This window comes from Molossus molossus, unplaced genomic scaffold (genome assembly GCF_014108415.1).
Source record: "Molossus molossus isolate mMolMol1 unplaced genomic scaffold, mMolMol1.p scaffold_m16_p_57, whole genome shotgun sequence".
Lineage (NCBI taxonomy): Eukaryota > Metazoa > Chordata > Mammalia > Chiroptera > Molossidae > Molossus > Molossus molossus.
In genome coordinates, this window is record NW_023425396.1 from 2,509 (window position 1) to 22,213 (window position 19,705).

Below are 19,705 nucleotides of genomic sequence, written 5' to 3' on the forward strand. Positions count from 1 at the left end.
TCCCTGTAGTAGGGCCAGGCCTGCACACCCAGTTCTACCAACGCGCCCCTGTCTCCATCATCTGCTGCACATTCTCTTATCCGGTTAGGGACTCGGGCACCATGCGGGTTTAGTGGAAAATTCCACCGATTTGGTGCGGAAGCAGGAGGAGGTGAGATGCTAAATGGGAATTTCCAAATCCTTGCAGACTCTGTAATGTCCTGGGTTCCTCTTCCTAGCTGAGCCCCAGGCGGAAGGATACAAATCGCATGTCCCTGCTCCCTGTCTCCCTCAGCTTTCCAATCAGAACAATCACAGTTACTGGGGCAGCAGGAGGGCTGGAGGGCTGGACCGGGGCAGGTGCAGGACCAGCCAGTTCAGGAGCCCAGGAGGTCCGACAGGACAGCGCCCCTGCAGGTCAGGGCCAGGCAGCTCCCACTTGTTTGAACAGAGAGTTCTGACAGTGAGATCCACCTCCCAAAGGAGCTGAGTCCACACACATTCAGCCTCTTTCCCAGGGGTCCCCCTGTAGGACGCCCCCTGGTGAGGAGCGACACGCTGGCTCTGAGGTGGAGACACCAGAATCAGTGGGCTGGGTCTCTGTCTGGTCACTTAGTCTAAGCTCATTGCCTCTTAGCTTCACCCCAAGTAATGCCACCTCCCTCCCTCAGCCCTGCCTGAGACTGCAGGGTGGGGTCCCCAGTGTGGGAGGTGACCCTGTTTCCTCCCCCACAGGAGACGACCCTCCTCTGTGGACTGTCCAGTGCTCACGTTATTGCCCCCACGTCAGACCTTCCTGGGGACTGAGCCCAGAGAAGACGTCGGAGCTTAGACAGCACAGGACCAGGGCTGCTCCCCTGAGACCTGGGGCTCTGGGCAGAGAACCTGGACCTAAATTATGGCCTCAGGGAGCACGGAGACCCCCTGCCAGTGCATCCCACCCTTACACCCTGCGTCAATGTCAATGAGCGGTGGGGGTTACCTTCCCCCACCTGAGTCTGGCTGCCCCTGGGCCCCATATTTCCCTCTGCCATGAGCACCCCACCTGTCCTGTGCCTCACGTACCCTCTGCGGGCCTGACTCCATGGGCTGGGGCGAATTCTCAGAGGCCCTGGATATCATGGTTCCCCTGAAATCTCTCTGATTCCTAGTCCCCTGGGACACACGGCTGCCCTTCTGTGCCCCGGGGGCATTAGATCCTCTGTGAGAGTCTGAATCCCCCTGGGGTGTCTGTGCTCCCTCTGAGCAAACAGGACTTAGTGGTTCATCATCTGTGGAGATGGGCAGTGTAGGGAGAGGGGCCGGGGTCCCAGAGGATCTTAAGAAAGAGGACAGAAGAAGGCTAGAGTCTGGGATGACGCTGGGGTGCCCTCCTCACTCAGTCTCATCTTCACTTGTGCTGTGCACCCTAACACACTTTCCCTGCCCACCTGGCACCTTCTAGACTGTGGTGAGGGGGAGGGATCAAATGGGGTAGTGGGATCTCTGAGGGGCAGGTGTCTTCTGGGTGACCACCCCTAGAGCCCTCACTCCCTCCCTTTCAACTCATCTTTCTTTTGGAGACAGGAGCCTGAGCCAACAGCACAGAAAGACAGGGCCAGGGGCCCCTCACCTGAGACCCGCAGCTCCAGGGGCTCACTGGGCTGTGACAGCAGGTAGGGGGCGGTGCTGAGTGAGCTGTAGCACCTGTAGGTGCCCCCGTGGGCGGAGGTCACAGGACTCATGGAGAACTCTGCCTCGTACTGCTGAGCTCGGTGATTGATGGAAGACGCAGGGGGGGATCGGCTGTCCCCTCCTTGGACAGAAGGAAAGTGTCCTTCAGGGTCTGTGACTGACACAGCAGGGTCACCTTCTCTCCTGAGGTCACCGTGGTGCCCGGCTGCACTGAGAGGGAGGGTCTGTCAGAGAGCTGTCCTAGAGAGAGGGAGGGTGGGTGAGGGGCTGCCTGCCCACCTTGTTCTGACCTGAGAGTCACCAGGCCTCTCTCTGAGGACCCTCCTCTCTGTCTCTCTCTGTTCTCTCTGAGTCTCCCCTCTCCCCACCCACCCGTCTCTCTCTGTCTCTCTCCCTCCCTGGGCCCTGCACTTTCATTCTGGACATGACCACCTGGGACCCCCCAGCAGGGCCTGTGCGGAGTCTGTCCCTGACTGAACCCCTGATTCCTCACCTGCCACCAGGATGTCCAGGGGGTCACTGGGGGCTGACCACTCGGAGGAGAGGTTGTGTCCACCGTAGCATCTGTACTGGCCCCCGTGGGAGGTGCTCACAGTGTCCAGGGAGAAGTCGGCCTGAGAGAGCCCAGCCTGGGGCTGCAGGACAAGGCTCTGGGGGAGGTCCTGTCCCCCCTCCTTGGACAGAGCGAATCTGTCATAGCCGACATCAGAGTGGCACTGGAGGGTCAGGTTCTGTCCAGAGGCCACGATGGGGCCCTGCTGGGCCAGAGGGAGGGCTTCCCAGACACACCTGAGAGACCAGACATGAGTACAGGGGCTGCTCCTCCCATAACCCCTTCTCCTGGCCTGGCCCATGTCTCACTGTCTCTGTGTCTCTTGCCCCAGGAGCCCTTGTGCTCCCCTGACCTCACCCCCTTATCAGGGGCTCCCCTCCCTGCATAAATGCCAACAACCTGTTCAGCAATTGAATCCATGGAAGGGACAATAATGGGACTCACCTGGGACCAGAAGCTCCAGGGGGTCACTGGGCTGTGACCACACCTGAGTGCTGTTCCTGTAACAGCCATAGCATCTGAACGTCCACCAGAGGTTGGGGGTCACCGGGCCCACAGGGAACAGGGCCTGGGACTGTCCTCTGATGTGTTGTTGTGAGTCCAGGGTCCAGGAGAGCCTGTGTTCTCCTTCCTTAGTCAGGATGAACCTGTCAAATCTCTGCCATGAGCCACACCGGAGGGTCACGTTCCCTCCTGAGGTCACGACAGGGCTGGGCAGGGCTGAGAGGCTGGGTTTTCTATAGGGTCCTGGGAGAGGGGGAGGTAGGGTATTAAATGGGGTCACACCTCCTTCATGTCCCCCAGGGCTGGGCTGTGAGAGGGCAGAGGCCCTGAGACCAGCCCCTTCCGGAGGGCAGAGCCTGAGGCTGGGACCCTGAGTGTCCCCTCACCTGTCACCACCAGCTCCAGGGGGTCACTGCTCTCTGACCAGCCAGAGGGGCTGCGATAGTAACAGCGATATCTCCCTGCATCATTGTCTGTCGTCCGTGTGATGGAGAACATGGCTTTGTCTCCAGGGTTCGGTGGCTTCTGTGTTTTCCATGGAGGTGTGTTTCCCTCTTTATCCAGATGGTACTCCTCAGCCCCCAGAGTCCCCTGACATGTGATGTTCACGGGGCTCCCCCAGGGGATCACAGAGCCTGGCTCAGCCTGGAGGGTAGGTTTGGGGGGTGTCCCTGGAAGGAATCAGATGCTGGGTCCTAAGACATTCCCACCCCAGTCCCCAGCTCCCCATCCCCGATGTCCCTCGTCTGTCAGACAGGTCTGCTCTCCTCCTTCCCCATCTCCCTGGGGGTGTCCCTGTGTCCAGAGGCAGTGAGACCTGGGAGACCTGGGGACAGACTCACCTGCCTGCACTCTGGTCCTCAGGCCCACGCTCAGCCCTGGAAGAGAGTCCCTGTGAGAGGTTCGCCCTGACCCCTGACAAGAGCCCTCCTTCCTGTGAGCCTGCTCAGATTCAGGAACTTCTGACAGAGCAGGGCTTCCCCTCCCCCGTCACATCTCACCCAGGCAGAGCAGGGCGGTGAGTATGGGGGTCATGACGTCCTGTTCCTCCGGGGTCAGCTGAGCAGACGAGGGGACCACGGTGCCAGAAGGTTGGACAGACAGACATGCAGGACAGAGAGTCAGACGCACAGGTTGTGGTCCCTTGGAGTCCGAGAACGCTGGTCACAGGATGTCACATCAGTAGCCTGTAGGGGAGGGAGCAGCCTCTGTCTAGCAGCCTGACTCACTTTTATGATACAGCAGGAAACAGGTGAGGTGACCCAGGGCACGTCCTTCCCTGTCAGAGCCTCCCCCGTGGGGTCTCCATCATCCTCAGCCCATCCCTCAGCACCTCCCTGGGGTCCTCACCTCGGACGTTGTCAGGCCCTGGAGATGCTTCAGGAAGACGTGGGTTCCTGTGGGGATCAGATCAGCAGAGACACGTTCACCCTGTAACTGAGCAGGGCAGGCGTGTGTCCCTGTGACAATGAGCACAGAGGAGAAATGCAGGGAAATAAGGGAAGGAAACACCTTTCTGTGGCCCCAGAGGCTGGGCTTTGTATCACACCCATTTTCGTGAACTTCTCTTTTCCTGAGCATCATCCTCCAGCCCCTCCTCTGTGGGAACAAGCCTCTGGGTCCGGGGTGCGGAACATCCTGCCCAAGGGCCGTGTAAGTTCTGGCCCTGTCAAGGCAGCCGCAGATGGGACTAGAAATTCAATAAAGTTAGGAGCTTTTTTTTACAACAACATACATTTCCATTAAGTGAATCATAATAATAACATAAATGTTGAGGGACAGGCCAAGAACGTCCATTATGGGATAGACAGGACACATATGGGTACACGAGAGGACAGACATGTATACTTCTCGTCGACTGCCCACGGCCCGTCTGCCTATATTGTGGTGACTCAGAGGACTGTCAGTGACGGGCAGGCTGGGAGTGTACACGCTGCGAAGGCAGTTACACTCTGTGGTGAATCCACAGCGATCCTGTGATGATGAGGCCGGATTCCACGAGATGATTCCTCGCGACGTTGATGACCTCACCTCCGATGATGGACATGGATCTTGTCGACGTCTCTGCCAACACAGATAATAACTCCAATCCAACCTTTATTCACACGTCCACCATCAACAATCCTGGGGTAAACTGAATCTCGGATGAAGATGAAGGAAATCACAGTACACAGAAGAGACCTCAGGCGTCGATGACACGAACATTGGATATGCTCCAAATCGAGGTGCAGAATTAGAACAGCGATCAAAGCAACATAATCGCATCGCTGGCCACACAAATGGCATAGTTATTACAATTTCAATGGAATGGCACCCTATAAATGGTGACTACAAAGAAAAGTTGATGCAGGAATGTCAATCTTTCCAAGAGAAATGGACAAATGATTGTTTTTTGTCATTGAAGTCAACAACACACCTATGAGCACCAGACACAGGAACATTGTTTCAGAGTGTTTGTCTCTGAGAACTGTCTCAGATCGGATGACTGACTTAGCTCAAGATATTGAAAAAACACTGAAGGATTCTGAAGATTTCCTGTTTTTCTCTCGTGGGAGAACTGCAGAGTTTGACATGCGAGAGGAACTGCTGTCCCTGGGACCATGCCTGGCCCTGCAAGAGGTGAGGACTTGTTTGAGAGACTTGTTTTATCAATGAGAAAACTTAAGCTAACATTTGAAAAGTTAAGTGGCCTTCCTACAGATGGAGCTCCAGCCATGGCTGGCTCACAGAAAGGGTTCATTGCATTTGTCAAGGAAGAACTGAACGGTCCCAGTCTTGATCCAAGTGATTCAATTAGGTGCCACTGCATCACACACCAAGAAAATCTTTGTGCACAGTCGTTGCGGCTCAACAATGTGATGCCAACAGCAGTGGCATGCATACATTTTGTCCAAAGCAGAGGATTTAACAGCCGCCAGTTGAAGGAGTTACAGAATGATCTTGACTCTGAGTGCATTGCAATTCAAGTAAGAATATGGATTGCTGTATGAGTCACATTATCTTTTTTAAAAAATACGTTTTTATTGATTTTTTAGGGAGAGAGGGATAGAAACATAGATGTGGGAGAGAAACATGGATGGGCTGCCTCCCACAAGCCCTCGACTGGGGATGGAGCCTGCAACCCAAGCATTTGCCCTGACCAGGAACCGAATCGGGTCCTCTCAGCCCATGGGATGACACTCAATCCACTGAGCCACACTCATTTCAGATTTTATCTTCATTTGTGATTTTTTTCTTTCAATCCTTGGTTATGTAGAGGAGTGTTGTTCTATTTCTAGAAAAGCACTTAGAACTCACATTTATCTTCTTCTGCAGAATTAGGTGACTTCTAAGGTCTCGTGATATCCTGCTTGCTCACAAAATGTCCTCGGGCTCAGGGTCAGTAGTTGAGTGTCCATAGGGGCAGCTCCTGGGCCTTCCAGGGCCTCTGCAAGCTCCCTCCCTGGAGAGAGGGTTCTGGGTCCTTCTTAAGCTAGTGGATGGCCAGAGCAGCGTACACCCTGGGCTCATCTGGGGGTTCCTCTATAGGGGAGGAAGAGGGTGCACTTGTCTCTCATTTGAGGGTCAAGTGGCTCAGTCGTGCATAAGTCACATCCTGGGGTCTTCAGATGGAGGATCCTGAAGAGGGTAGAGTGAGAGGCAGTTGTATGATTAGGGTGGAAGGTAATCAAGGTGGTGGAAAGTAATCAAGTCACTCCCCGGGGTCTTTGTAGTCAGGGGTGAGTTGAGGGAAGACAAGAAGGGGTGGGACTTCTCGCCTTGCTCCACTTGTCCCAGAAACCAGAGTTGATATTGAGACACTAATAAAATCACTCAAGTTCCTTTTTCAGTACATCTTCATTCATGTTTATATCACCTGGTCTACGACAGAGCCCCAGAGGGCCTGGAGGGCAACACATCACATCAAGAAGATCATTCTGGAGATGTAAGATCTAATGCATGTTGCTTTGCTGGATGTTGAATGTGCTTGGAACCCATAACCCCAGTGATTCCTAAGAAGTGTTTGCTGACTCATTTGATAAATAAATGAACTCATGTGGGAGAAACTATGCATCTTGAAGACCTTCATTTAGGCTTTGATTGATTTACTTTACCCAGTATACATGTGTATATGTTTATATTGTATACATAGATAAAAAGGGAGTATATATACTCTATATCAGTACTAATAGTGTATACGTCTGTCTATTTTATCTATTTATCTATATAGAGAGATAAAGACATAAAGAGAAAAATAGAGACATAGAGAAAGAGACACGGATAAGAGGACAGATAGACATTTGTCAAAGGGCCAAGGAGAAGACAGATAAGGGCCCTGACTTCAGGGATTTCTCTGGGTTGGGAACAAAGAACAAGTTCAAGTGGGATGGTGGCAGGTTTTAGGGAGAAAATGAAATAGTGATTCAGTAGGGAGTAAGGAAAAGCATGTGGGGGAATTACTTCAGCTATGACAGTGTTTCTCCACTCAGAAGAGTAGACATATATCATGGGATGAGTGTTTCTTTCTGAGACTGTCCTATGTAGCATAGGATGTTTAGCAGCATCTCTGGACAGTAGATACCATTGGTAGCCCCTCCCCCCTATGACAGACAAAATGTCTCTAGATATTGGTGTGGGCACAAAAGAAAGGATAAAATTGAGAAAGATTTCTAGATATGGAAGAAAAATATGAACATTGAAGGAGAAATAACTCTTGGGGAGAGATTTAAGAATTGTACCTGTGATATTAAAATGCCTGCTGGACAAACAGTAGAGATGGTTGCTGGGTATTTGGATATTTGAGGCTTGTGCTCAAACAAGAGGTCAGAGCTGGAAATAATTGTGGATTCATGAGCACAGACAGAATCTAGCTATATCTGGGATTAAATAAATTTAAAAAGTCTTTTTTTTCTCTATTGAGTTAGAGAGAGAGGAAGGGAGAGAGTGAGAGAGAGAAACAGCGATGAGAGAGAACATCGATTAACCAACTCCTGCATGCCCCCCACTGGGAATTTGGCCCACAACTTGGGCATATGCCCTGATGAGGAATCAAACCAATGATGTCTTGGTGCATAGTTTGGTACTCAACCACTGAGCCACACTGGCCGGGCTAAATAAAAATTTGCAACATAAATTACAGAGTTGTCTCAAGGTGAGGGTAACAAGATAGTTGGCAGATTTTCTGAGGAAGTAGAAACCAAATGCCAATTGTTATGCCCAAAGTGCATTATTGTGTGGGTCCATTGCATCTAAATCAATTATATTGAGGGAAAGTGATAAAACAGGAAATAAATGGGTGAAAAGGAAGGCAGAGAGTTCTAGTGCACAATCTGGCTACTCTACAGGGGGGATTTGTGCAAAGATAGGCATGCCAGTCATACCCCACCAGTAACCCTACAAGCCTTATTGTGAAGTGCACAAAGTGTACAACTGTCCATGGCAGCACTATGATTATGAGATATGAACAACCAAGAATCAAAGGGCATGGACAACAAACTGGGGAAAGGGCAGGGAGGGAGGAGTGGAATCAATGGGGGGGGGAGCAGAAACATCCATAACAAAAATTAATTAATAAAAAAAAATTAAAATAAAAAAAAAGAATCAAAGGAACCTAAAGTCAGTGGCACAAAGGGGTGAAAGTCTGGGGCAGGGTGTCCTTCACCCCATTCACCCAGATCTCTCCTCTCTGGGGTTTTGCATTTCAATCATCACTTGAAATGGTTCTTCTATTTATTCATTTATTGATTGATTTTTTAATATAATCATAAATAACTACAATGGTAGATGTATTTACCAGATGAAAAATATGGATATATGGATGAATATTTCATGACATAATTGTAGATACATAAATGTAGTATTATTATAGTAGTCAATACAGGGTTGGGTATAAGTAGGTTGACAGTTGTGAGTACAAGAAACAGAGTTTATTCTTGTATTTCTATTTCTTATTGTATTACATTCTATTGGAAAAACTGTAATTCTAATTTTGCCACACTCTGTATATGTGTAAATACATGTACAGATATACATGTATATATAATGTATATAATATGTATGCATTATATATAGTATAGTATAAAATAAGTAAAGTATATCTGTATGTGTAGCTACACATATAGCTACTCTTACGTAAATAGTAAATTATCCATTATAATATATACTTAATAATATTTCTGTAGCTATATACATTATGTATATGCGTGTGTGTGTTTGTGTGGGGGGTGTGGAGAGAGAGAGACAGACAGACAGACAGAGAGTTGAAATCAACAGGTGATAAGGAGGCAGGACCCTGATGGTCAAGGCTGGACCTGAACAAGGAATAAGGTCCTGTCTGTGGGTGTAGGGAAGGGGCAGAGGGAAGAGGAGCTCGGAGGTTGTGGTTAATGTAGTTAGTTCAGTAGGATGCGCAGCAGGGGAAAGGGTCATCCTCTTCTCTCTAGTTTGGACAAACTTTAGAAAGTCTAGTAAGATTCCATGGATGGATGGCTAATTATGTGATTTTTGTCTCAAAAGACAACCCCAACGTACTGTTTATCAAAGGTCATAACCCAGGAAGTCCACAGCTCTGGTTCAAATATTATGTAACAGAGCGAATTCCCCAAATTACAATGTTTAATGAGCATCAAAAGTAGGAAATTATGTCTATCTGTGACCTCACTTTGATACAAAAACCAAGATGTAGAAAAAAGTATTGACCTATCCTAATTGCAAATATCCAAGTAAAATATCCAAATATTGGCTCACACATGGATGATAAGCGGTCTTCAGTTGGGTTAATACCCAAAGGGGTGAAACCAGGCAGCCTCTGTAATGTGTGTCAGGTGTGTACACATCCGATTCTGAGAGGAAGACCTGAGCAGGTGAGTGGGGGGGGGGTCTGACTTCTCTGATCGGTCTGATCACCTTCCTGCTCATTTCCACACACCTCACCCCGCCCTCCCTACCCTTTATCTCTGCTGAGCTTCAGAAATGGGGGTTCCAGGGTGGGAGACCCTGTCTCTTTCTGCCCACTCAGCGGCTGGACCCTCTTCTGTGGAATCTCCTCCAACACTCATGTCTTAGTGTCCCCGACTTTCTTATACACAGGACTCTGAGCTGAATTCGGGGCTGTGATGCCCATCAAGGCTCTGGGGGGGTGTGAGCCCCTGGACCTTGGTCAGAGAGAATCTGTCAAAGCCAGCCTCCGAGCCACACTGCAGGGTCAGGCTGTCTCCAGGCAGCACCAGGGAGCCCGGCTGGGCCGAGAGGGAGGGCTCCCTGTGCACACCTGGGAGAAGGGGACTTGGCATCAGGGGGCACACACCCCATTGCCCACTGGGGCTGCTGGGAGAGTCCTGTCCTGTCCCTCCCTAACCTCCCGTCTGAGGTTCTGTCCCCCAGAGGCCAGTGTCACTGACCCCCTGACCCCAGGGCTCCACTGAGCATGTGCTTAGGTCAGTCATTTTGGGCCCAGAGAACAGATGGGTTTGCACAGGGTCTGGCTCCTCACCTGTGACCTCGAGACGCAGAGGGTCACTGGGGTGTGACCACAGGTTGGGGTAGGATCTGGGGGAACCATAGCATCTGTAGGTCCCCCCGTGGGAGGAGTTCACGGGGCCCACAGGGAAGATGGCCTGGGCATAGGTGCTCCCAGCATTGGACCTCGATTGCGGTTCCATGTGTCGGGGCGGGTCAGCTCCTCCCTCCTTCAGCAGATGGAAAGTTCCCGATGTGTCCTGTGAGCTACACACGAGGGACACGCTCCCTCCTGAGGCCACCACAGGGCTTGGCTGGGCTGAGAGGTATGGTGCTCTGTCCACTCCTGGGGAGAAGGGGGATCCGTGTTACAGGGACCATCACCCACATGTTCCCAGTGTGGACTGTGGGGTGAGGTCCCCATGAGCCTACCTGATAATCCCTCAGTGTGAGGCGAGCCCCAGTGGGGAGGGCACCGGGTTCCCCTTACCTGTCACCACCAGGAGCAGGGGGTCACTGCGCTCTGAGAGTTTGCGCTCAGTGGTGTAATACGCACACTCGTAGGACCCTGCATGCTGTGAGCTGGAGGATTCAATGAGGAAACCGGTCTTGTTGCTGAAGTTCTGTGGGGTCTTCATATCCCAGGGCTCAGAGCCCCTCTCTTTATATAGAACGTAGGCAGTAGCCTGCAGAGACGCCTGACACCAGAGGGTCACAGGGCTCCCCGTGGTGACCATGGGGCCTGGCTCAGCCCAGATGGAGGGTTTGCGGACAACTTCTGGAAAGGAATCAGACAACAAATATCAGGGGAGTCCTTCTCTCCCTTATGATGTCATGAATGAGCCTATGATGTCATTTAGTGAGCACCCACTATGTGAGGCACCTGCTGGGGTCTGTCTTTCATCCCTCTCTCCTCACACAGTCATGCACCAGGGCTGAGGGAAAGGACCTGGATGCCCCAGACCCTGGTCCTGCCTGCCCCTCCCTGTGCATGTCACCATCACTGCTACAGAGGGGACAGTCCCCACACCACGTCCTGGGTGTCCCTGTGAGGCCCCCTCCCCCAGGAGGTCAGAACCAGAACTGAAAGGAAATCTAAGCTCTGGGCCATGAATCTCTCCTTTTACACTTGGGGACCCTGACGCACAGACAGGGGACGGGCGCATCCAAGTCAATGTCTGCAGAGGGGCCTGAACCCCTCATGACTCATCCCCTGTCCCTCATAGACACACCCACCACCTCCCCACAGAGACCCTCAGTTACCCCGCTGCAGGCCTGACTCCATGTGGGGAAGGGACCCATCCGCAGAGCCTCCTGGGATCAGGATTGGTGGTGGTGGGGGCTGTCTTCACCCCACTTGAGCTCAGTTGCTCCTCCCCCATCCCAGGCCCCAACATCTCCCTGGGCCATGACCACCCCAACTGTCACTTGCCTCACTTAACCCTCTGCAGGCCTATCCATTGTGGGGTGAATCCTCAGAGTCGTGAACTCCCTGGGTTCACCCTCAATCCATCCCCTGCTCCCAGCGCCTGGGACACAGCCTGTCCTTAGTGTCGGGGGCATGAGACCCTCTGAGGGAATCAGAAGCATCGGGGGTGGTCTGTGCTCCCTCTGAGCACACACGCTCCATGACTCACCAGCTGTGGAGATGGGCCCTGTGGGTGGGGGGCTGGGGTGAACAGAGGGTCCTGGAAGAGGACAGAAGAGGGTGAGAGTCTGGGGCTGACCCTGGGGCCCCTCCTCACTCAGACTCCTCCTCCATCTGCCCGGAGCACCCTAGAGTTCCTCCCATGGACCACCGAGGTGAGGGGAAGGGGTACCCATGGGTAGGAGGGTCTCTGAGGGGCAGATGTCTTCTGGGTGACCATCCCTAGAGCCCTCTCTTCCTCCCTGTTAGCTCCTCTTTCTTCTGGGGACAGGACCCTGAGCCGACAGCACAGAAAGACAGGTCCAGGGGTCCCTCACCTGAGACCCGCAGCTCCAGGGGCTCACTGGGGTGTGACAGCAGGTAGGGGGAGGTGCTGAGTGAGCTGTAGCACCTGTAGGTGCCCCCGTGGGCGGAGGTCACAGGACTCATGGAGAACTCTGCCTGGTACTGCTGAGCTCGGTGCTCTGATGGAAGACGCAGGGGGGGATCTGCTGTCCCCTCCTTGGACAGAAGGAAAGTGTTCGTCGGGTACTGTGACTGACACAGCAGGGTCACCTTCTCTCCTGAGGTCACCATGGTGCCTGGCTGCACCGAGAGGGAGGGTCTGTCAGAGGGCCATCCTAGAGAGAGGGAGGGTGGGTGAGGGGCTGCCTGCCCACCTTCTCCTGACCTGAGGGTCACCAGGCCTCTCTCCTAGGACCCGCCTCTCTGTCTTTCTCTGTTCTCTCTGAGTATCCCCTCTCCCCTCACACCCCGTCTCTCTGTCTCCCCCTCCTGGGGCCCTGCACTTTCATTCTGACCATGACCACCTGGGACCCCCCAGCAGGGCCTGTGCAGAGTCTGGTCCCTGAATGAACCCCTGACTCCTCACCAGCCACCAGGATGTCCAGGGGGTCACTGGGGGCCGACCACTCGGAGGAGAGGTTGTGTCCACCGTAGCATCTGTACCGGCCCCCGTGGGAGGAGCGCACAGTGTCGAGGGGGAAGTCGGCCTGAGAGAGCCCAGCCTGGGGCTGCAGGACAAGGCTCTGGGGGAGGTCCTGTCCCCCCTCCTTGGACAGACCGAATCTGTCATAGCCGACATCAGAGCGACACTGGAGGGTCAGGCTCTGTCCAGAGGCCACGATGGGGCCCTGCTGGGCCAGGAGGGAGGGCTTCCCAGACACACCTGAGAGACCAGACGTGAGTACAGGGGCTGCTCCTCCCATAACCCCTTCTCCTGGCCTGGCCTGGGTCTCACTGTCTCTCTGTGTCTCTGCCCCAGGAGCCCCTGTGCTCCCCTGACCCCACCTCTCACATGGGGCTCCCCTCCCAGCAAGGATCCCAATACCCTGTCTGGTGCCTCAATCCATGGAAGGGACAATAATGGGACTCACCTGGGACCAGGAGCTCCAGGGGGTCACTGGGGTGTGAACACACCTGGGGGCTGTTCCTGTAACAGCCATAGCATCTGAACGTCCACCTGTGGCTGGGGGTCACGGGGCCCACAGGGAACAGGGCCTGGGACTGCCCTGTGCTGTGTCGTTGTGAGTCCCGGGTCCAGGAGAGCCTGTGTTCTCCTTCCTTAGTCAGGATGAACTTGGGAAATGGCTGTTCTGAGCCACACTGGAGGGTCACGTTCCCTCCTGAGGTCACAACAGGGCTGGGCAGGGCTGAGAGGCTGGGTTTGCTGTAGGATCCTAGGAGGGGAGGAGGCAGCATGTGAAATGGGGTCACACCTCCCTCTGTCCCCCAGGGCTGGGCTGTGAGAGGGCAGAGGCCCTGAGAGCAGCCCCTTCCTGAGGGCAGAGCCTGAGGCTGGGACCCCTGAGTGTCCTCTCACCTGTCACCACCAGCTCCAGGGGGTCACTGTGCTCTGACTCGCCAGAGGGGCTGCGATAGTAACAGCGATATCTCCCTGCATCATGGCCTGTCGTCCGTGTGATGGAGAACGTGGCCTTGTCTCCGGGGTTCGGTGGCTTCTGTGTTTTCCATGGAGGTGTGTTTCCCTCTTTATCCAGACGGTACTCCTCAGCCCCCAGAATCCCCTGACATGTGATGTTCACGGGGCTCCCCCAGGGGATCAGAGATCCTGGCTCAGCCTGGAGGGTAGGATTGGGGAGGGTCCCTGGAAGGAATCAGAGGCTGGATCCTAAGACATTCCCACCCCAGTCTCCAGCTCCCCATCCCCGATGTCCCTCTTCTGTCAGTCAGGTCTGCTCTCCTCCTTCCCCACCTCCCTGGGGGTGTCCCTGTGTCCAGAGGCAGTGAGACCTGGGAGACCTGGGGACAGACTCACCTGCCTGCACTCTGGTCCTCAGGCCCACGCTCAGCCCTGGAAGAGAGTCCCTGTGAGAGGTTCGCCCTGACCCCTGACAAGAACCCTCCTTCCTGGGAGCCTGCTGAGATTCAGGAACTTCTGACAGAGCAGGGCTTCCCCTCCCCCGTCACATCTCACCCAGGCAGAGCAGGGCGGTGAGTGTGGGGGTCATGACGTCCTGTCCCTCTGGTGGTCAGCTGAGCAGATGGAAGGGACCACGGTGCCAGAAGGATGGACAGACAGACATGCAGGACGGAGAGACAGACACACAGGTTGTGGTCCCTTGGAGTCGAGCCTGCTGGTCACAGGATGTCACATCAGCAGCCTATAGGGGAGGGAGCAGCCTCTTTGTATCAGCCTGACTCACTTTTATGATACAGCAGGAAACAGGTGAGGTGACCCAGGGCTCGTCCTTCCCTGTCAGAGCCTCCCCCGTGGGGTCTCCATCATCCTCAGCCCATCCCTCAGCACCTCCCTGGGGTCCTCACCTCGGACGTTGTCAGGCCCTGGAGATGCTTCAGGAAGACGTGGGTTCCTGTGGGGCTCAGATCAGCAGAGACACGTCCACCCTGTAACTGAGCAGGGCAGGCGCGTGTCCCTGTGACAATGAGCACAGAGGAGAAATGCAGGGAAATAAGGGAAGGAAACACCTTTCTGTGGCCCCAGAGGCTGGGGTTTGTATCACACCCATTTTCGTGAACTTCTCTTTTCCTGAGCATCATCCTCCAGCCCCTCCTCTGTGGGAACAAGCCTCTGGGTCCGGGGTGCGGAACATCCTGCCCAAGGGCCGTGTAAGTTCTGGCCCTGCTTAGGCAGCCGCAGATGGGACTAAAAATTCAATAAATTTAGGAGCTCTTTTCACAGCAACATACATTTTCATTAAGTGAATCATAATAATAACGTAAATGTTGAGGGACAGACCAAGAACGTCCATTATGGGATAGACAGGACACATACGGGTACACGAGAGGACAGACATGTATACTTCTCGTCGACTGCCCGCGGCCCGTCTGCCTATATTGTGGTGACTCAGAGGACGGTCAGTGACGGGCAGGCTGGGAGTATACACGCTGCGAAGGCAGTTACACTCTGTGGTGAATCCACAGCGATCCGGTGATGATGAGGCCGGATTCCACGAGATGATTCCTCGCGACGTTGATGACCTCACCTCCGATGATGGACATGGATCTTGTCGACGTCTCTGCCAACACAGATAATAACTCCAATCCAATCTTTATTCACACGTGCACCATCAACAATCCTGGGGTAAACTGAATCTCGGATGAAGATGAAGGAAATCACAGTACACAGAAGAGACCTCAAGAGTCGATGACACGAACGTTGGATATGTTCCAAATCGAGGTGCAGAATTAGAACAGCGATCAAAGCAAATAAACGCATTGCTGGCCACACAAATGGCATAGTTATTACAATTTAAAAGGAATGGCACCTTATAAATGGTGACTACAAAGAAAAGTTGATGCAGGAATGTCGATCTTTCCAAGAGAAATGGACAAATGATTGTTTTTTGTTGTTGAAGTGAAAGACACACCTATGTGCCTAGTTTGTGGAGATGCGTTAGCACTAATGACAAAGCCAAGCTGGAGTGTCACTGGAGCTCAAAACATACTCAACTCAATGAATTGGGAGGCCAAGGTGTCTGGATATAAATCAATGCTCTTCCGCTGGGTTTGGAACCACAACAAGCAGCTCTCTCTAGGCCTCGTTGCGACACAGACGATATTCAGACGAGTTGTCTAGTGAGCGAGTGAATCAGGAGAGTTTGAGAAAGCGCATGGCGGCTGCTGCGGAGTTGTGAGCACCAGACACAGGAACATTGTTTCAGAGTGTTTGTCTCTGAGAACTGTCTCAGATCGGATTACTGACTTAGCTCAAGATATTGAAAAAACACTGAAGGATTCTAAAGATTTCCTGTTTTTCTCTCATTGCATAACTGCAGAGTTTGACACGCGAGAGGAACTGCTGTCCCTGGGACCATGCCTGGCCCTGCAAGAGGTGAGGACTTGTTTGAGAGACTTGTTTTATCAATGAGAAAACTTAAGCTAACATTTGAAAAGTTAAGTGGCCTTCCTACAGATGGAGCTCCAGCCAGGGATGGCTCACAGAAAGGGTTCATTGCATTTGTCAAGGAAGAACTGAATGGTCCCAGTCTTGATCCAAGTGATTCAATTAGGTGCCACTGCATCACACACCAAGAAAATCTTTGTGCACAGTCATTGCAGCTCAACAATGTGATGCCAACAGTAGTGGCATGCATAAATTTTGTCAAAAGCAGAGGATTTAACAGCCGCCAGTTGGAGGAGTTACTAAATGATCTTGACTCTGAGTGCGGTGATCTTGTTTATCACTGTGAAGTATGGTGGCTGACTCGTGAGAACATGCTCATGAGGTTTTAGGAACTGTGGGATGAAGTCAAGCAGTTCATGGAGATGAAGGGAAACCTGTCAGGGAACTCAATGATAGCAAGTGGCTGTGTGATTTCGCGTTCATGGTGGACATGACCAAGTCCCTCTCAGAGCTGACAGTCAGGCTGCGGGGCCCCAACCAGCTTCTCAGCCCCTCCTTTTGAACATAAAATCATCGGAAGCTAAGGTTGGGCAAACAAAATGTCTCTAGATATTGGTGTGGACACAAAAGAAAGGATAAAATTGAGAAAGATTTATAGATTTGGAAGGAAGTCATGAACATTGAGGGAGAAATAACTCTTGGGGAGAGATTTAAGAATTGTACCTGTGATATTAAAATGCCTGCTGGACAAACAGTAGAGATGGCTGTTGGGTATTTGGATATTTGAGGTTGGTGCTCAAACAAGAGGTCAGAGCTGGAAATAATTGAGGATTCATGAGCACAGACAGAATTTAGCTACATCTGGGATTAAATAAATTTAAAAAGCCTTTTTTTACTCTATTGTGTTAGAGAGAGAGGAAGGGAGAGAGAGAGAGAAACAGCGATGAGAGTGAACATCAATTGGCCACCTCCTGCATGCCCCCCACTGGGAATTTGGCCCAAAACCTGGGCATATGCCCTGATGAGGAATCAAACCAACGATGTCTTGGTACATAGTTTGGTACTCAACCACTGAGCCACACTGGCCGGGCTAAATAAAAATTTGCAACACAAATTACAGAGTTGTCTCAAGGTGAGGGTAACATGAGAGTTGGCAGATTTTCTGAGGAAGTAGAAACCAAATGCCAATTGTTACGCCCCAGGTGCATTATTGTGTGGGTCCAGTGCATCTAAATCCATTATATTGAGGGAAAGTGACAAAACAGGAAATAAAGGGGGGGGGGAAGGAAGGCAGAGAGTACTAGTGCACAATCTGGCTAGTCTACAGGGGGGATTTGTGCAAGGATAGGCATGCCAGTCAGACCCCACCAGTAACCCTACAAGCCTTATTGTGAAGTGCACAAAGTGTACAACTGTCCATGGCAGCACTATGATTATGAGATATGAACAATCAAGAATCAAAGGTACCTAAGTGGAGGAACCAAAAAAGGGGGCCCACGTAATATCAGAAAAACCCACTGAGAAGCAGTGGCCCAGTATCTTGAGTGTATCTCTTTCAGGAGGATGGGCAAGGTCATATGTGGCTGAGGACTGAGTGACAGAAGAAGGAAGATGCATTCCATGGATTTAGCTTAATAACAAGTCTGTGTTGGGTGCCCTAGACAGGGCAGGGGTCTTACCTGACTGTTCATCTCTTTGTCCTCCTCAGGTTGGAAATCTATTACAGAAGCATCTAGAGAAAGAAGATTCTATTCCATGCAAGATTCCTGAAATTCCTCGATTCCAATCACCCCTCCCAATTTAGGTGAAAAAACAGAGGTTCATCAAGAGGCAGGGATGTGTCTGAAACCACACACATTTGGGGCTTTCATGCTTCCTCACCCCTAAGCCCAGAATATTCCCAACCACTCCTTCTTCTGTGTCCTCTCAGGACCTCACCTCCTCCACAATTACACCGGTTCTGCTCCTGGACATCAGTTGTGAAACTGGAGGTGAGGGAGGAGAGCAGGAGCATTAGGCAGTGTTGAATGAGGTACAGGTGGAGGTGGGAGTTCTAGGAAGGAGACAGGGAAGAAATTACCTATTTCTGCAGTTCTCTGGTCTCAGCTTCAGGGTCTGAAGCACCTGCACAAAGTTGTAGATTAGCTTCTAAACCACCCAGATCCCTGTCCCCAGGGCTGCATTAAGATCTCAGAGGCTGTGATCCCCACCCCAGTCCATTTGGAGTTCAATGTCAACAAAATGAAACAGTAGCACTCAAAACTTGCATGATAGATTTAAATACATTTTTATGAGCCTGAAAGAACATTTTCGACAGTTATGTATTCTTATTAATTTTTTTTTCTTTTTCATAGCGGAGGGTGTTTCAAAGCCAACATCTGGATGATAGGTGTGCTTATTTCTAGTGGGCTGTCACTGTGTCAAGGTCTGAGCTGGTACACAAAGTAAAAACACTTATACTTGTAACTATTTATATGTCAATTGATGTATACACACACACACACACACACACACATATATTTACTTTTAATGAGGTCATACTGTAACAGACAAGGAAAAACATCTTTATGCAATATTGTATAAATTAGAATTAAATGTACTAATAAACTGACAAACCTGTTGGAACAAAAATGGAAACAAATTTTTTGTTGTTGTTGTTGTTGTTAACGACCTCTATTTTAGCTCTGATTTAGTACATCACAGGGACCAGCAGCAGTTCCTGTCCAGAAAGAAGCTGACTGACTGCAGGAATTCAGCTGTTACCAAAGGATTCAGCATGCTACCACCAAGTTTTTGTTAGAACTAGCAAGAGTACACTGTCTACACGTCCCCACTTCCCTGCCCTCTCCTTATAAAAGCCCCTGGCTTGATGAGAGAGGTTAAGATGGATTTTTGGAACAGGAATTCGCCATCTTCTCAGGGCGCCGGCACCTGAATAAACCCCTTTCCTTTTCACCAGCACCTGTCTCACCCATCTCGGCTTTTGTTGCTGCAGGCAGACAAACTTTTTTTCAGTAACAATACTGTCATTTTCAATTTCAGTGCAACACCTCAGGTTTTATTCCAGTCAACTGCCTTTACACGTTTTTAAATCCTTCATGGGCATTTAACCTTATATATTTACATATATTATCAGAACAATGAAACTCCCAACCACTTCAAACTCCACTTCCATTCCTCCCCACTGTGCCCACTCCCCACTGCTCTTGACTGCAGAAGGACACCAGCATCGTCCCCCAAGTTCTGCGTAAACTCCTGCTACTGCCACACAGGATGCCTCCCATCACAACCATACTCTCAAGGGAATCTCAGATCTCTACCCCAAGAAGATGATCAATACAAGCTGGGATAGAAAGAGCTTTCTAGAAATTTTTGATTGTTTAATAGGATACTTTTCCAAACTGAACATAATTTTTGTGTGTGTGGTGCCATTTTTGGTACCTAGAAAGCCACTTCATATGTCTTTAGAGGAAGGTCACCCCTCTCAGGTAGCCCAGGTCTCCCCATCTTCCACTCACCTGACTTGCGGGACTTGTTGTGGTGCTTGAGGAGAAAGAGGAAGAAGAGGAGGAGGGAGAGCAGC

General features: G+C 51.4%; 3 protein-coding genes, 1 long non-coding RNA gene and 1 pseudogene across 8 annotated transcripts in view; all 5 read right to left on the reverse strand.

The window, feature by feature from the left end:
- Nucleotides 1-1,591: 1,591 nt before the first annotated feature.
- LOC118618084 lies at nt 1,592-4,214 on the reverse strand (annotated as a pseudogene).
- Nucleotides 4,215-9,701: 5,487 nt separating this feature from the next.
- Nucleotides 9,702-10,941, reverse strand: LOC118618089 (leukocyte immunoglobulin-like receptor subfamily A member 6; the record flags this gene model as incomplete). Its single annotated transcript, XM_036243996.1, has 3 exons — nt 9,702-9,959; nt 10,182-10,493; nt 10,638-10,941. Coding segments are annotated over 3 exons (807 nt in total), but the record flags the coding sequence as incomplete, so codon positions are not given.
- LOC118618086 (leukocyte immunoglobulin-like receptor subfamily A member 6) lies at nt 10,841-14,304 on the reverse strand. Of its 2 annotated transcripts, none has more exons than XM_036243993.1 (7): nt 14,233-14,278; nt 14,074-14,109; nt 13,618-13,902; nt 13,172-13,474; nt 12,649-12,963; nt 12,113-12,397; nt 10,841-11,835 (listed from the first exon to the last, which is right to left on the reverse strand). In XM_036243993.1, exons 1-7 carry the CDS (start codon nt 14,264-14,266, stop codon nt 11,585-11,587), a joined length of 1,509 nt encoding a protein of 502 aa, XP_036099886.1. In that variant the 5' UTR covers nt 14,267-14,278; the 3' UTR covers nt 10,841-11,584. The 2 variants fall into 2 exon arrangements, with proteins under 2 accessions (XP_036099886.1, XP_036099885.1); XM_036243992.1 differs by having other exon boundaries at nt 11,729-11,835; nt 12,113-12,296; nt 12,667-12,963; nt 14,233-14,304.
- LOC118618083 (leukocyte immunoglobulin-like receptor subfamily A member 6) overlaps nt 13,773-19,705 on the reverse strand; it is a 31,657-nt gene continuing 25,724 nt past the window's right edge. The window contains exons 8-10 of one of the 4 annotated variants that reach the window (XM_036243986.1): nt 14,583-14,669; nt 14,074-14,419; nt 13,773-13,876 (exon numbers count right to left, since the gene is read on the reverse strand). In XM_036243986.1, the coding sequence (XP_036099879.1) occupies nt 14,644-14,669 (26 nt within the window). In that variant the 3' untranslated portion in view covers nt 13,773-13,876; nt 14,074-14,419; nt 14,583-14,643. The other 3 variants (XM_036243989.1, XM_036243985.1, XM_036243987.1) reach the window with 3 other exon arrangements.
- Nucleotides 16,884-18,128, reverse strand: LOC118618088. The gene is made up of 3 exons (XR_004956997.1): nt 18,061-18,128; nt 17,802-17,854; nt 16,884-16,936 (listed from the first exon to the last, which is right to left on the reverse strand). It is a non-coding gene; the product is annotated as an uncharacterized LOC118618088 (long non-coding RNA).

Coding starts and splice junctions, on each gene's coding strand:
- LOC118618086 (XM_036243993.1), bottom strand. CDS start 14,266: ATGACCCCCACACTCACCGCCCTGCTCTGCCTGG. Junction 13,475..13,617: donor CCTGGAGCTGGTGGTGACAG/GTGAGAGGACAC, acceptor CTCCCCTCCTAG/GATCCTACAGCAAACCCAGC. Junction 12,964..13,171: donor CCTGGAGCTCCTGGTCCCAG/GTGAGTCCCATT, acceptor CTGGTCTCTCAG/GTGTGTCTGGGAAGCCCTCC.